General features: G+C 50.4%; 1 protein-coding gene across 1 annotated transcript in view; it reads left to right on the forward strand.

Annotated features, from left to right (window-relative positions):
• Nucleotides 1-18182, forward strand: part of erich3 (glutamate-rich 3) — a 129801-nt gene that overhangs the window by 95081 nt on the left and 16538 nt on the right. The window contains exon 13 of the mRNA XM_072512836.1: nucleotides 514-3019. Coding sequence (XP_072368937.1) covers nucleotides 514-3019 — 2506 coding nt within the window. The remainder of the gene's footprint in view (nucleotides 1-513; nucleotides 3020-18182) is intronic.

The raw sequence follows: 18182 nt of genomic DNA on the forward strand, positions 1-18182 counted from the left end.
TCCCTCGCCTTGCCTGTCCTGCCCAAGTGCATCATCTCACACTTATCCGATTGAATTTCATTTGCCACTGACCAGCCCGTCTGACCAGCCCGTCTCTATCCTCCTGTAATCGGAGGTTATCCTCCTCACTATTTACCACCCCACCAATTTTCATATCATCCACAAACTTACTGATCGACCCTCCTGCATTCAGACCTAAATCATGTATATCAAGCACTGGTATCTGGGCCATTAGCTGTCTGTGTAATAAGATCTGGAAGTTCCCGCCCCCAAACTGCTCCACCTCTCTCTGTCCTTAAGACGTTGCTTCAAACCAACATCCTTCACCCAAGCTGTTGGTCATTTGCTCTGATGTCACCTTATGGGTCTTGGTGTCAAATTTTGATAATAGCTCTTGTGAAACACACACATTATTTTTAAAACCAATTTTAAAGTGTAAATTGTTGTTATAAACTGTAGCGACGATAAAATAGCTCCTTCATGTGACATTCCGTCATTCCTGTTATGTTTCAGATGAAATTCCAGCGGCCACCAGGGAAGCTGAGGTGACCTTGACTGACGTTGCACGGTCGGTGGGAGTGATGGCAGAGAGATCGACACACTCATTATCTGTAAATCCCAGGGAACCTGCAGCAATGCTGGACGTGGAAGGGTTAACAGGCCGATGCAGTGATCCAGCTATCGTAGTTCGCAAGAGGAGGGGAGGGGCAATGGAGACTACTGAGAGTGGAGACCCTGCCTGCGCCCCTCTGAAGGAAGATCCAGTGAGTGAGAGCTCGGCAGGGCCTCCCTCTGCTCCCAGCATTGCCAAGGCTGCAGAGAACAAGGGAGGACTTTTGGACTGGCCAACGTCAATACATCTAGAAACCGAGGAAGAAGGAAACTTTGCTGAAGGAAAGGACGGAATGCTCAAGGATGAGAATGCATCAGAGGGAGATGGAACGCAAACCAAAGAAGTTGGAGAAGCAGAGGACTCAAGATCAGCAGATCAAAATTTGGCTACACGAGCCTGCACGGGAGAAACTCCCATAGGAAGGCTTCCTGCAAACTCTGAGGTGCACACGCAAATAGGAGACAATGTGGAAGGACAGGATGTACCAGACAACAAGAAGAATGTGTCAGCAGTGAGTACAATCCTGTCGGAATCTCACCCGCTGAGTTTGGAAGTGTCTGGGGCAGGTCCTGATATGGAGGAAAGGGCATATGTAGGTTGTGAGGTAGCTGGAAACGTACAATCAGCCACCTCATTGCGGAGCCCCATACTGAACATCAGAGGAAGGGGGAAGGTGGAACCCGCTTTCAAACAGGAGAGCTTTGTGATGAAGGATGAACAGGAAGAGTTGAGTCAATGGATGCACTCTTCCAATGACTTAGCAACTGTTAAGGAGGGAACAGCAGCATCTATGACATTAACAGGATTCAAACTTGAAGAATTGACTGGGAAAATGCCAAAATATCCCTTTATTCCAGGACTGGGAACTGGAGAACGGGAGACAACTGAGATTGACCAAACCACAATTCCCGAAACAGAACTGAAAAACATTCCAGATGTGGAGAATGAAACCTCCAAAAGAGTGGATTCAGAGGAGCAGGTCAATGATGTGGACATGGAAGCTCTGGGATGGAGTGCTACAGATATTGGAAAGGTTCAGGAAGCACAAATTAGGAAATTTACTGAGGAATCATTATCAAAAAGTCAGGAGCATCAGTGTGAATCAATGGTTGAGAACTATGAAGATCCGGAAGAAGCTTCGAAGATTGGGATATTGTTACCGGACCCCCTCAGAGTCAACTTTAATCCAGTTGGGAATAAACCAATGGGAAAAGGTTTAGAGACTGGTGATGAGGAAGAGAATCTAAGCATGGGCTTGTTACCAATTGGAAGCTACCAGGCTATCAACAGAAGTAAACCAGACCTGATGGTTTCTGATCTAAAACTGATCCCTTATGAAGTTGAAGATAGTATAAGCACTGTGGATTCATTGGAAGAATTAATAGATGACCTGGAGATTGAAGAAGAGTTTGAAGTAGAAGAAGGGACAGATTTTAAGTCAAATTCAAAATCTTCAAGTATGGAGATGGGACGTAGTGATGGAGACGCTCAAGTCATGGAGCTGGAGTCTCAGGTTGTTGGGTTAGAACTTCCAGTTCTTGATGTTCTGACAAATGCACAAACAGGTCAGACTGTGATAAACCTGGAAGCTGCAGCTGGGACAGACGCAGAGGTAGAATTAGAAGAGGCTGGGGTAGAATCTCAAACTGAAGAGGACTCTGCAGCTCCTGCGAGTGGGTCTGAGAATCGCAATGTGGGAATAATGCAAACTGGTTCAGGAGGGAATGCAGCTGAGGAGGAGTTGAGGTGTCTGTTGATGGAGGCTGGAGGAAGTGAAGGAACCCCCGGTGAAGGGGAGGGAGCTCCACAAACGGAGGAAATGGGGGCAGATTTTGTGAACCGCAGTGAAATCTGCTCCCTAATTGATCAAAGAGAAAGTCAAACAGCTTCCGGCCAACAGGCAGCAACCAGGGTGGAAATGAAGAAGGATTTAGAAGCTTTGACAGAAGGTGCCGAAACCCCCTCAATCACAGAGATCAAGCAGGAAGATGAGGAAGGTGTGAAATTCCAAAATGAAGAGTCAGTTTCAGGAGTTAGATCTGAAACCCACCCTCTACCGCAGGCGATGGGTCATCAGGAGCTACTAGGGGGAGAGATAATGGGCGCAGAAAACCAGGGAACAGAACTCAGCTCAAAGCAAGAAAGTGACATTGAAAAATCAGCGGGACATTTGACACCAGCTGTTACGGCATTGGTGGAAGCTGCTGGAGGTGATCCCAAGGCAAAGCGAGGATTCAGTGACTTGGAGTCCAAGGATTGTGCAAAGAATCCCGAGGCTGAGAGACACAGAGAGGAAGAGCCTAGAGCAGAGGAGGCTGTGTGTGAACCTGCAGCAGAGGACATTGAGACTAATGTGTTATCAGCGGAACCGGTAGCAGAAACTGGAGTAGAGGGAGTTGGAGAAAGGTCAGTGGAGGCAACAGCAGTCAAAAGGGGCAGGGGATTAGTCGAAACACAGGGCCGGGATTTGGGGGTAGAAACACAGGACAGAGAAACAGTAGCAGAAACACAGGACAGAGAGATTGTGTCAGAATCACAGGGGCAAGGAACAGCATCAGAAATGTGGGACTGGGAATTAGTGTCAGAAACACAGGACTGGTTATTTGTATCAAAAGCACAGAACAGTGAAACAGTTTCAGAATTTCAAGATCAGGAAACAGCATCAGTAACGCAGGGCCAAGGAACAGATTCAGAAAAAGAGCATCTGGAAACAGTGTTAGAAACACAGCACCCAGAAACTGTGTCAGAAACACAGGACCTAGAAACTGTGTCAGAAACACAGGACCTAGAAACTGTGTCAGAAATACAGGTCTCAAAAACAGTGTCAGAAATACAGGACTCAGGAGCACTGTCAGAAACACAGGACTTGGGAGCTGTGTCAGAAACACAGGACTCCAGAGCAATGTCACAAACACAGGACTCAGAAGCAGTGTCAGAAACACAAGACAGGAAAAACATGTTAGAAACACAGGACAGGGAAACAGTGTCAGAAACTCAAGACTCTGAAATAATGCCAGAAACACATATCTCAAAAACAGTGTCTCAAACATACGTCCCAGAAATACTGTCACAAACACAGGACCCAGCAATAGTGTCAGAAAGACAAGAGAGGGAAACAGTGTCAGAAATGCAGGGCCTGCAAAGAGTGTCAGAAACACAGGTATCAGATATAATTTCAGAAACACAGGAGAGGGAAACAGTGTCAGAAACACAAGACCAGGAAACTGTCTGGAAAATAGAGGACCAGGAAACAATGCCGGAAACAGAAGAACAAGGGACAGATTCAGAAACACAGCATTTGGAAACAGTCACAGAAACACAGGTACCAGAAATAATCTCCAAAACACAGGACAGGGAATCAGCGGTAGAAACACAAGGCAGAATAGTAAAGTTAGGAACTTACATTTTGGAAACAGTGTCAGAAACACAGGACCCAGAGGCAGTGTCCAAAATACAGGACACGGAGACAGTATTCAATACACAAGACCTAGAAAAAGTATCAGAAACACAAGACCTAGAAACAGTGTCAGAAACACAAGACCTAGAAACAGTGTCAGAAACACAAGACCCAGAAACAATGTCAGAAACACAAGACCCAGAAACAGTGTCAGAAACACAAGACCCAGAAACAATGTCAGAAACACAAGACCCAGAAACAGTGTCAGAAATACAAGACCCTGATACAGTGTCAGAAATACAAGACCTAGAAACAGTGTCAGAAATACAAGACCCAGAAACAGTGTCAGAAATACAAGACCTTGATACAGTGTCAGAAACACAAGACCCAGAAACAGTGTCAGAAACACAAGACCCAGAAACAATGTCAGAAACACAAGACCCAGAAACAGTGTCAGAAACACAAGACCCAGAAACAGTGTCAGAAATACAAGACCTTGATACAGTGTCAGAAATACAAGACCTTGATACAGTGTCAGAAACACAAGACCTAGAAACAGTGTCAGAAACACAAGACCTAGAAACAGTGTCAGAAACACAAGACCTAGAAACAGTGTCAAAAACACAAGACCTAGAAACAGTGTCAGAAACACAAGACCTAGAAACAGTGTCAGAAACACAAGATCTGCAAATAGTGTCAGAAATACAAGACCTGCAAACAGTGTCAGAAACACTGGTAACAGGTATAATTTCAGAAACACAGGACAGGGAAAGAGTGTCAGAAACATTTGATACAGAAACAGTGTCAGAAACACAAAACCAGGTAACAATCTGGAAAATAGAGGACCAGGAAACAATACCGGAAACAGAAGAACAAGGTACAGATTCAGAAACACAGCATTTGGAAACAGTACAAGAAACACAGAACCAGGAAACAGTCACAAAAACACAGGTAACAGAAACAATGTCCAAAACACAGGACAGGGAATCAGTGGTAGAAACACAAGGCAGAAAAGTGATGTTAGAAACATACATTTTGGAAACAGTGTCAGAAACACAGGACCCAGAGACAGTGTCCAAAATACTGGACCCGGAGACAGTATCCAAAACACAAGACCTAGAAACAGTGTCGGAAACACAAGCCCTGCAAACAATGTCAGAAACACAGGTACCAGGTATAATTTCAGAAACACAGGACAGGGAAACAGTGTCAGAAACATTTGAGACAGAAACAGTGTCAGAAACACAAGACCAGGAAACAGTCTGGAAAATAGAGGACCAGGAAACAATACCAGAAACAGAGGAACAAGGTACAGATTCAGAAACACAGCATTTGGAAACAGTACAAGAAACACAGAACCAGGAAACAGTCACAAAAACACAGGTACCAGAAACAATGCCCAAAAGACAGGACAGGGAATCAGCGGTAGAAACACAAGGCAGAGAAGAGACGTTAGAAACATACATTTTGGAAACAGAGTCAGAAACACAAGATGCCGAAGCAGTATCCAAAACACTGGACCCGGAGACAGTGTCCAAAATAGTGGACCCAGAAACAGTATCCAAAAAACAAGGCCCAGAAACAGTGTCTGAAACACAAGACCTAGAAACAGTGTCAGAAACACGAGACCTAGAAACTGTGCCTGAAATACAGGACTCGGAAATAATTTCAGAAGTGCATATCCCAGCAACGGTATCAGAAATAAACACCTCAGAAATATTGTCAAAAATACAAAACCCAGCAACGGTGTCAGAAATACAGGAGGGGGAAACAGTGTCAGAAACACTAGACCCGCAAACAGATTCAGAAACACTGATACCAGAGAAAGTATCAGATACGCAGGTACCAGGGATAGTGTCAGAAAGTCTGGACCAGGAAACAGTGTCAGAAACACATGACCCAGAAACAGTGTCAGAAACACAGGACCCAGAAACAGTGTCAGAAACACAGGACCTGGAAACAGTGTCAAAAACACAAGACCCGGAAATGGTTTCAGAAACACAGGACCCGGAAACGGTGTCAGAAACACAGGTTCCACCAACAGATTCAGAAACACAGGAACCAGAGAAAGTGTCAGAAACACTGGTACCTGGGATAATGTCAGAAACACACAATCCGGAAAAGGTGTCAGAAACACAGGAATCTAGGACAGTGTCAGAAAAACAGGAACCAGGGACAGTGTCAGAAGCACAGGACACGGAAAAAGTGTTAGAAACACAGCACACAGAAACCGTGCCAGAAACACAGGACCAACAAACAGATTCAGAAATACAGGTACCGGTGACAGTGTCAGAAACACATGACCCGGAAATTGTGTCAGAAACACAGGAACCAGGGATAGTGTCAGAAACACAGGACACGGAAACTGTGCCAGAAACAGAGTCAGAAACAAAGGACAGGGATACAGTGTCAGAAACACAGGACACAACAACAGTGTCAGAAACACAGCACCTACAAACAGATTCAGAAACACAGATACCAGGAATAGTGTCAGAAACACAATACCCAGAAACTGTGTCAGAAACACAGAATCCACAAAGAGATTCAGAAACACAGGTACCAGAGAAAGTGTCAGAAACACAGGTTCCAGGGATGGGGTCAGAAACACATAGCCCAGACACGGTATCAGAAACACAGGACACAGAAACAGTGTCAGAAACACAGGACATGAAAACAGCTTCAGAAACACGGGACCCACAAACAGATTCAGAAACACAGGTATCAGAGAAAGTGTCAGAAACACAGGTACCAGGGATAGTGTCGGAAACACAGGAACCAGGGATAGTGTCAGAAATACACGACCCTAAAATGGTGTCAGAAACACAGGAACTGAAAATGGTGTCAGAAACACATGGCCTGGAATGGGTGTCTGAAAAACAAGACCCAGAAACAGTGTCAGAAACACAAGACCCACAAACAGATTCAGAAACACAGGTACCAGGGATAGTGTCAGAAACACACAACTTGGAAACAGCGTCAGAATCACAGGAACCAGCGACAGCATCAGAAACACACAACCCGGAAGCAGTGTCAGAAACAGAGGACAGGGATAGAGTGTCAGAAACACAGGACAGGGGAACAGTGTCAGAAACACAGGACATGGAAACTGTGTCAGAAACAAAAGATCAGGAAACAGTCTGGGAAATAGAAGTGCCTGAAGAGGAGGGCCAAGGAACCGATTCGGACTCACAACATCGGGAAACAATATCAGAAATACAGAACCGGGAAAGAGCTTCAGAAACACAGGCACCAGAAATAATGTCCGAAACACAAGGCAGAAATGTGATGGTAGAAACATACATTATGGAAACAGTGTATAAAACACAGGACCCAGAAAAAGTGACAGAAACGCAGGAGCTGGAAACACTGTCAGAAACACAGGACAGAGAACCAGTATTAGAAACACAGAACAGGAAAGCAGCTTCAGAAACACAGAACAGGGAAGCGGACCCAGAAACACTGTCAGACACACAGGATTCAGAAACACTGTCAGAAACACAGGACCCAGAAGCACAGGATATTGACACAGCGCCAGAAACACTGGACCTGGAAACAGTGTCAGAAAAACTTAATACAGAATCAATGTTAGTAACACAAGATCCGGATACAGTGTTAGAGATACAGTACACGGAAAGACTGTCAAAAGCACAGGTCAGGGAAGCAGGGTCACGAACACAGAACCCTGAAAAAGATCACCCAAAAACAGAGATAGCGTCAGAAACACTGGGCCCGGAATCAGGATCAGACACACAGGGCCCAGAAACAGTGTCAGAAAAACTGGATCCTGAAACAGTGTCAGACACACTGAGACCGGACACAGTGCCAGACACACTGGGCCCAGAAACAGTGTCAGGAACACTGGGCCCGGAAACAGTGTCAGAAACACTGGTCCCGGAAACAGTGTCAGAAACACTGGGCCCAGAAACAGTGTCAGAAACACTGGGCCCGGAAACAGTGCCAGACACACTGGGCCCGGAAACAGTGTCAGAAACACTGGGCCCGGGAACAGTGTCAGAAACACTGGGCCCGGAAACAGTGTCAGAAACGCTGGGCCCGGAAACAGTGTCAGAAACACTGGGCCCGGAAACAGTGTCAGAAACACTGGGCCCGGAAACAGTGTCAGGAACACTGGGCATGGAAACAGTGTCAGAAACACTGGTCCCGGAAACAGTGTCAGAAACACTGGGCCCAGAAACAGTGTCAGAAACACTGGGTCCGGAAACAGTGCCAGACACACTGGGCCCGGAAACAGTGTCAGAAACACTGGGCCCGGAAACAGTGTCAGGAACCCAGGGCATGGAAACAATGTCAGGCGCACTGGGCCCGGGAACAGTGTCAGAAACACTGGGCCCGGAAACAGTGTCAGAAACGCTGGGCCCGGAAACAGTGTCAGAAACACTGGGCCCGGAAACAGTGTCAGAAACACTGGGCCCGGAAACAGTGTCAGAAACACTGGGCCCGGAAACAGTGTCAGAAACACTGGGCCCGGAAACAGTGTCAGAAACACTGGGCCCAGAAACAGTGTCAGAAACGCTGGGCCCGGAAACAGTGTCAGAAACGCTGGGCCCGGAAACAGTGTCAGAAACACTGGGCCCGGAAACAGTGTCAGAAACACTGAGCCCGGAAATACGGTCAGAAACACTGGGCTCGGAAACAGTGTCAGAAACACTGGGCTCGGAAACAGTGTCAAAAGCACTGGGCCCGGAAACAGTGTCAGAAACACTGGGCCCGGAAACAGTGTCAAAAGCACTGGGCCCGGAAACAGTGTCACAACTACTGGTCCGGGAAACAGTGTCAGAAACACTGAGCCCGGAAATACGGTCAGAAACAATGGGCCCGGAAACAGTGTCAGAAACGCTGGGCCCGGAAACAGTGTCAGAAACACTGGGCCCGGAAACAGTGTCAGACACACTGGGCCCGGAAACAGTGTCAGGAACACTGGGCCCGGAAACAGTGTCAGGAACACTGGGCCCGGAAACAGTGTCAGGCACACTGGGCCCGGAAACAGTGTCAGACACACTGGGCCCGGAAACAGTGTCAGGAACACTGGGCCCGGAAACAGTGTCAGAAACACTGAGCCCGGAAACAGTGTCAGAAACACTGGGCCCGGAAACAGTGTCAGAAACGCTGGGCCCGGAAACAGTGTCAGAAACCCTGGGCCCGGAAACAGTGTCAGAAACACTGGGCCCGGAAACAGTGTCAGAAACACTGGGCCCGGAAACAGTGTCAGAAACACTGGGCCCGGAAACAGTGTCAGAAACACTGGGCCCAGAAACAGTGTCAGAAACGCTGGGCCCGGAAACAGTGTCAGAAACACTGGGCCCGGAAACAGTGTCAGAAACACTGGGCCCGGAAACAGTGTCAGAAACACTGAGCCCGGAAATACGGTCAGAAACACTGGGCTCGGAAACAGTGTCAGAAACACTGGGCTCGGAAACAGTGTCAAAAGCACTGGGCCCGGAAACAGTGTCAGAAACACTGGGCCCGGAAACAGTGTCAAAAGCACTGGGCCCGGAAACAGTGTCACAACTACTGGTCCGGGAAACAGTGTCAGAAACACTGAGCCCGGAAATACGGTCAGAAACAATGGGCCCGGAAACAGTGTCAGAAACACTAGGTCCGGGGACAGTGTTAGACACACTGGGCCCGGAAACAGTGTCAGGAACACTGGGCCCGGAAACAGTGTCAGGAACACTGGGCCCGGAAACAGTGTCAGAAACACTGAGCCCGGAAACAGTGTCAGAAACACTGGGCCCGGAAACAGTGTTAGGCACACTGGGCCCGGAAACAGTGTCAGACACACTGGGCCCGGAAACAGTGTCAGGAACATTGGGCCCGGAAACAGTGTCAGGAACACTGGGCCCGGAAACAGTGTCAGAAACACTGGGCCCGGAAACAGTGTCAGGAACACTGAGCCCGGAAACAGCGTCAAAAACACTGGGCCCGGAAACAGTGTCAGAAACACTGGGCCCGGGAACAGTGTCAGAAACACTGGACCCGGAAACAGTATCAGAAACACTGGGCCCGGAAACAGTGTCAGGAACACTGGGCCTGGAAACAGTGTCAGGAACACTGGGCCCGGAAACAGTGTCAGACACACTGGGCCCGGAAACAGTGTCAGGAACACTGAGCCCGGAAACAGTGTCAGGAACACTGAGCCCGGAAACAGTGTCAGACACACTGGGCCCGGAAACAGTGTCAGGAACACTGAGCCCGGAAACAGTGTCAGAAACACTGGGCCCGGAAACAGCGTCAGACACATTGGCCCCAGAAACAGTGACAGGCACACTGGGCATGGAAAAAGTATCCAACACACTGGGCCCGGAAACAGTGACAGGCACACTGGGCATGGAAACAGTGTCAGGAACACTGGCCCCAGAAACAGTGACAGGCACACTGGGCATGGAAACAGTATGCGACACACTGGGCCCGGAAACAGTGTCAGGCACACTGGGCCCAGAAACAGTGTCAGACACACAGGGCCTTGAAACAGTGTCAGACACACTGGGCCCTATAACAGTGTCAGTAACACTGGCCCCAGAAACAGTGACAGGTACACTGGGCATGGAAACAGTATCCGACACACTGGGCCCAGAAACAGTGTCAGGCGCACTGGGCCCAGAAACAGTGTCAGACACACTGGGCCCGGAAACAGTATCAGAAACACTGGGCCCAGTAACAGTGTCAGGAACACTGTGCCCAGAAACAGTGTTAGACACACTGGGCCCGGAAACAGTGTCAGGAACACTGTGCCCAGAAACAGTGTTAGACACACTGGGCCCGGAAACAGTGTCAGAAACACTGGGCCCAGAAACAGTATCAGAAACACATGGACCGGAAAGGGTGTCAGAAACACTGGGACCCAAAACTGTGTCGGAAACGCTGGGCCCGGAAACAGTGACAGACACACTGGGCCCTGAAACAGTGTCCGCAACACTGGCCCCAGAAACAGTGACAGGCACACTGGGCATGGAAACAGTATCCGACACACTGGGCCCGGAAACAGTGTCAGGCGCACTGGGCCCAGAAACAGTGTCAGTAACACTGGGCATGGAAACAGTGTCAGGAACACTGGCCCCAGAAACAGTGACACGCACACTGGGAATGGAAACAGTATGCGACACACTGGGCCCGGAAACAGTGTCAGGCACACTGGGCCCAGAAACAATGTCAGACACACAGGGCCTTGAAACAGTGTCAGACACACTGGGCCCTATAACAGTGTCAGTAACACTGGCCCCAGAAACAGTGACAGGTACACTGGGCATGGAAACAGTATCCGACACACTGGGCCCAGAAACAGTTTCAGGCGCACTGGGCCCAGAAACAGTGTCAGACACACTGGGCCTTGAAACAGTGTCAGACACTCTGGGACCGGAAACAGTATCAGAAACACAGGGACCGGAAAGGGTGTCAGAAACACTGGGACCCAAAACTGTGTCAGAAACGCTGGGCCCGGAAACAGTGACAGACACACTGGGTATGGAATCAGTATCCGACAAACTGGGCCTGGAAACAGTGTCAGCAACACTGGCCCCAGAAACAGTGACAGGCACACTGGGCATGGAAACAGTATCCGACACACTGGGCCCGGAAACAGTGTCAGGCGCACTGGGCCCGGAAACAGTGTCAGAAACACAAGGCTCGGAAACAGTGTCGGAAACACTGGGCCGGGAAACAGTGTCAGACACACTGGGCCCGGAAACAGTGTCAGAAACACTTGGCCCGAAAACAGTGTCAGGAACACTGGGCCCAGAAACAGTGTCAGAAACACTGGGGCCGGAAACAGTTTCAGGAACACTGGGCCCGGAAACAGTATCAGAAACACTGGGCCCGGAAACAGTGTCAGAAACACTGGGCCCGGAAACAGTGTCAGAAACACTGGGCCCAGAAATACGGTCAGAAACACTGGGCTCGGAAACAGTGTCAGACGCACTGGGCCCGGAAACAGTGTCAGAAACACTGGGCTCGGAAACAGTGTCAGAAACACTGGGCCCGGAAACAGTGTCAGGAACACTGGGCCCAGAAATACGGTCAGAAACACTGGGCTCGGAAACAGTGTCAGAAACACTGGGCTCGGAAACAGTGTCAGACGCACTGGGCCCGGAAACAGTGTCAGAAACACTGGGCCCGGAAACAGTGTCAGGAACACTGGGCCCGGAAACAGTGTCAGACACACTGGGCCCGGAAACAGTGTCAGGAACACTGGGCCCAGAAATACGGTCAGAAACACTGGGCTCGGAAACAGTGTCAGACGCACTGGGCCCGGAGACAGTGTCAGGAACACTGGGCCCGGATACAGTATCAGAAACACTGGGCCCGGAAACAGTGTCAGGAACACTGGGCCGGGAAACAGTGTCAGGAACACTGGGTCCAGAACCATTATCAGAAACACTGGGCCCGGAAACAGTGTCAGAATCACTGGGCCCGGAAACAGTGTCAGAAACACTGGGCCCGGAAACAGTGTCAGAAACACTGGGCCCGGAAACAGTGTTAGGCACACTGGGCCCGGAAACAGTGTCAGGAACACTGGGCCGGGAAACAGTGTCAGGAACACTGGGTCCAGAACCATTATCAGAAACACTGGGCCCGGAAACAGTGTCAGAATCACTGGGCCCGGAAACAGTGTCAGAAACACTGGGCCCGGAAACAGTGTTAGGCACACTGGGCCCGGAAACAGTGTCAGAATCACTGGGCCCGGAAACAGTGTCAGGAACACTGGGCCCAGAATCAGTGTCAGAAACACTGGGCCCGGAAACAGTGTCAGAAACACTGGGCCCGGAAACAGTATCAGAAACACTGGGCCCGGAAACAGTGTCAGGAACACTGGGCCCAGAAACAGTGTCAGAAACACTGGGCCCGGAAACAGTGTCAGAATCACTGGGCCCGGAAACAGTGTCAGAAACACTGGGCCCGGAGACAGTGTTAGAAACACTGGGCCCGGAAACAGTGTTAGGCACACTGGGCCCAAAAACACAGGATCCACAAACATTGTCAGAAACACAGGACCCGGAAACAGTGTCAGAAGCACAGGTTCCAGAGATAGTGTTCGAAACACAGACACCAATGATGGTGTCAGAAACACAGGACAAGGACACAATGTCAGAAATACAGGACACAGAAACAGTGTCAGGAACACAAGACCTTGAAACACTGGACCCGGAAGCAGTGTTAGAAAGATTGGGCCCGGAAACGTTGTCAGAAACACTGGGCCCAGAAACAGTGTCAGAAACACTGGACCCGGAAAAAGAGTTGGAAACACAGAACCCGGATGCAGCGCCGGAAACACAGGACAGGGAAACGGCAAAAGAACCACAGTATATGGAAACACAGTCAGAAACACAGGACAGGGAAACAATGTCAGATGCCCAGGACCCAGAAACAGTGTCAGGAACACAGGATCCCGAATCAGTGTCAGAAACACAGGTCTGGGAAACAGTGTCAGAAACACAGATTCCAGAAACTCTCTTAATACTACAGGATGCAAAGATATGGTCAGAAACACAGGACACAGAAAGAGTGTCAGAAATACAGAATAGGGAAACCATGTTAGAAACACAGATCCTAGAAACACTGTCAAGCATACATAACCCAGACACAATGACAAAAACACAAGACAGCAAAACAGTGTTAGAAACACAGGTCATGGAAACAGTGTTTGAAACACAGGACCTGTCGGAAACACAGGGTGGGGAAAAAGTGTCGGAAACACAGAACAGTGAAACTGGAATAAAGTTACAAGACCCAATAACAGTGGCAGAAACACAGGACAGGAATTTTTTGGCTGAAGCACAGTACAAAGATCCTTGTCTAGAAACAAGACACACTGTGCCAGAAACACAGGACAAGGAGAAAATGGTCGAAACAGAGCACACATGTCTTGGGTCAGAAACAGAGTTTGTGGAAACAATGGTAGAAACACAGGACAAGGATACTGGACCAGAAGCAGAAGGCATACCGGAAGAGGAAAAATCATTGGTCAGAGAAACATTGGTCAAAATGCAGGACAAGGAGGCAGTGTTAGAAACACTCAACAGGAAACCTGGGATAGAAACACAGAACAGGAAGGCCATGTTAGAAACACAGGACATGGCGACAGTGGTAGAAATACAGGATAGAGAGACAGTGGTAGAAACACAGGATGGGGAGAGAGTGGTAGAAACACAGGATGGGGTGAAAGTGGTAGAAACACAGAACATGGAGAGAGTGGCAGAAACACAGGTCAAGGACATAATGGTAGAAACACATGGCAGGGATGCTGGGGTAGAAACACAAGATAGGGAGGCAGTAGCCGAAACATTCAACAGGAAGCCTGAGCAAGAATCAGAAGGCAGAGATGGAGATTCAGAAACAGTAATCAGAAAAATATTGGGAGAAACAGAAGACCGAGAAAAGAGGGATGACTGGTTCGAAACACAGAACAAAGAGCCGAGGACAACAAGAATGGATGGCGAGGAAACTCTAAAAACACAGAATGTGAAGGGTATGGGACAAACACAGGACAGGGTGGCAGTGAGGGAAACACAAGACTGGGAGGAGGTGGTGGAAACACAGGACATGGAGGCAGTGGTGGAAACACAGGACTGGGAGGCAATGGTGGAAACACAGGACTGGGAGGTAGGGGTAGAAACATGGGAGAGTGACGCAGTGGTAGAATCACAAGACAGGAAGACAGATATAGACGATATTGTCCAAACACTGGACAGGCAGGCAGGAGTAGAAGCACAGGGCAGCCAGGCAGTGGTGGAAATTCTGGACCAGGAGACAATAATAGCAATACATGGCACAGAGGCAGTGGCAGGAACACAAGACAGGAAGAAAGTGTCAGAGATACAGGATTTGAAGACAGGGGTAGAAACACAGGAGAGCACGGCAGTGTTGGGAACACAGGACAGTGAGACAGTGGGGAAAACACAGGACAGTGAGGCAGTGTTGGGAACACAGGACAGCGAGGCAGTGTTGGGAACACAGGACAGCGAAGCAGCGTTGGGAACACAGGACAGTGAGGCAGTGGGGGGAACACAGGACAGTGAGGCAGTGTTGGGAACACAGGACAGCGAGGCAGTGTTGGGAACACAGGACAGCGAAGCAGTGTTGGGAACACATGACAGTGTGGCAGTGGTGGGAACACAGGACAGTGAGGCAGTGTTGGGAACACAGGACAGCGCGGCAGTGTTGAGAACACAGGACAGTGTGGCAGTGGTGGGAACACAGGACAGTGAGGCAGTGTTGGGAACACAGGACAGTGAGGCAGTGGGGGGAACACAGGACAGTGAGGCAGTGTTGGGAACACAGGACAGTGAGGCAGTGTTGGGAACTCAGGAAAGCGAAGCAGTGTTGGGAACACAGGACAGCGTGGCAGTGGTGGGAACACAGGACAGTGAGGCAGTGTTGGGAACACAGGCCAGCGAAGCAGCATTGGGAACACAGGACAATGAGGCAGTGGGGGGAACACAGGACAGTGAGGCAGTGTTGGGAACACAGGACAGCGAGGCAGTGTTGGGAACACAGGACAGCGAAGCAGTGTTGGGAACACACAACAGCGTGGCAGTGGTGCGAACACAGGACAGTGAGGCAGTGTTCGGAACACAGGACAGCGCGGCAGTGTTAAGAACACAGGACAGCGTGGCAGTGGTGGGAACACAGGACAGTGTGGCAGTGTTGGGAACACAGGACAGCGAAGCAGTGTTGGGAACACAGGACAGCGAGGCAGTGTTGAGAACACAGAACAGCGAGGCAGTGGTGGGAACACAGGACAGTGAGGCAGTGTTGGGAACACAGGACAGCGTAGCAGTGTTGAGAACACAGGACAGCGAGGGAGTGTTGAGAACACATGACAGCGTGGCAGTGGTGGGAACACAGGACAGCGTAGCAGTGTTGAGAACACAGGACAGCGAGGTAGTGTTGAGAACACAGGACAGTGAGGCAGTGTTGAGAACACAGGACTGTGTAGCAGTGTTGAGAACACAGGACAGCGAGGCAGTGTTGAAAACACAGGACAGTGTAGCAGTGTTGAGAACACAGGACAGCGTGGCAGTGGTGGGAACACAGGACAGCGTGGCAGTGGCGGGGACACAGGACAGCGTGGCAGTGGTGGGAACACAGGACAGTGTGGCAGTGTTGGGAACACAGGACAGCGAAGCAGTGTTGGGAACACCGGACAGCGAGGCAGTGTTGGGAACACAGAACAGCGAGGCAGTGGTGGGAACACAGGACAGTGAGGCAGTGTTGGGAACACAGGACAGCGAGGGAGTGTTGAGAACACATGACAGCGTGGCAGTGGCGGGAACACAGGACAGCGTAGCAGTGTTGAGAACACAGGACAGCGAGGTAGTGTTGAGAACACAGGACAGCGAGGCAGTGTTGAGAACACAGGACAGCGTAGCAGTGTTGAGAACCCAGGACAGCGAGGGAGTGTTGAGAACACAGGACAGCGAGGCAGTGTTGAGAACACATGACAGCGAGGCAGTGTTGGGAACACAGGGCAGCGTAGCAGTGTTGAGAACACAGGACAGCGTAGCAGTGTTGAAACCACAGGACAGCGAGGGAGTGCTGAGAACACAGGACAGCGAGGCAGTGTTGAGAACACATGACAGCGAGGCAGTGTTGAGAACACAGGACAGCAAGGGAGTGTTGAGAACACAGGACAGCAAGGGAGTGTTGAGAACACAGGACAGCGAGGCAGTGTTGAGAACACATGACAGCGTGGCAGTGGCGGGAACACAGGACAGCGTGGCAGTGGTGGGAACACAGGACAGTGAGGCAGTGTTGGGAACACAGGACAGCGAGGCAGTGTTGGGAACACAGGACAGCGAGGCAGCGTTGGGAACACAGGACAGAGAGGCAGTGGGGGGAACACAGGACAGTGAGGCAGTGTTGGGAACACAGGACAGCGAGGCAGTGTTGGGAACTCAGGAAAGCGAAGCAGTGTTGGGAACACAGGACAGCGTGGCAGTGGTGGGAACACAGGACAGTGAGGCAGTGGTGGGAACACAGGACAGTGAGGCAGTGTTGAGAACACATGACAGCGTGGCAGTGGCGGGAACACAGGACAGCAAGGCAGTGGCGGGAACACAGGACAGTGAGGCAGTGTTGAGAACACAGGACAGCGAGGCAGTGGTGGGAACACAGGACAGTGAGGCAGTGTTGGGAACACAGGACAGCGCGGCAGTGTTGAGAACACAGGACAGCATGGCAGTGGTGGGAACACAGGACAGCGAGGCAGTGTTGGGAACACAGGACAGCGAGGCAGTGTTGGGAACACAGGACAGCGAGGCAGCGTTGGGAACACAGGACAGAGAGGCAGTGGGGGAAACACAGGACAGTGAGGCAGTGTTGGGAACACAGGACAGCGAGGCAGTGTTGGGAACTCAGGAAAGCGAAGCAGTGTTGGGAACACAGGACAGCATGGCAGTGGTGGGAACACAGAACAGTGAGGCAGTGTTGGGAACACAGGACAGCGAAGCAGCGTTGGGAACACAGGACAGTGAGGCAGTGTTGGGAACACAGGACAGCGAAGCAGCGTTGGGAACACAGGACTGTGAGGCAGTGGGGGGAACACAGGACAGTGAGGCAATGTTGGGAACACAGGGCAGCGAGGCAGTGTTGGGAACACAGGACAGCGAAGCAGTGTTGGGAACACACAACAGCATGGCAGTGGTGGGAACACAGGACAGTGAGGCAGTGTTGGGAACACAGGACAGCGTAGCAGTGTTGAGAACACAGGACAGCGAGGCAGTGTTGAGAACACAGGACAGCGAGGGAGTGTTGAGAACACATGACAGCGTGGCAGTGGCGGGAACACAGGACAGCGTAGCAGTGTTGAGAACACAGGACAGCGAGGCAGTGTTGAGAACACAGGACAGTGAGGCAGTGTTGAGAACACAGGACAGTGTAGCAGTGTTGAGAACACAGGACAGCGAGGCAGTGTTGAGAACACAGGACAGCGAGGCAGTGTTGAGAACACAGGACAGCGAGGCAGTGTTGAGAACACAGGACAGCGAGGCAGTGTTGAGAACACAGGACAGCGCGGCAGTGCTGAGAACACAGGACAGCGTGGCAGTGGTGGGAACACAGGACAGCGAGGCAGTGTTGGGAACACAGGACAGCGAAGCAGTGTTGGGAACACAGGACAGCGAGGCAGTGTTGAGAACACAGAACAGCGAGGCAGTG

The sequence above is a fragment of the Scyliorhinus torazame genome, chromosome 7 (genome assembly GCF_047496885.1).
Source record: "Scyliorhinus torazame isolate Kashiwa2021f chromosome 7, sScyTor2.1, whole genome shotgun sequence".
Taxonomy (NCBI): Eukaryota; Metazoa; Chordata; class Chondrichthyes; order Carcharhiniformes; family Scyliorhinidae; genus Scyliorhinus; species Scyliorhinus torazame.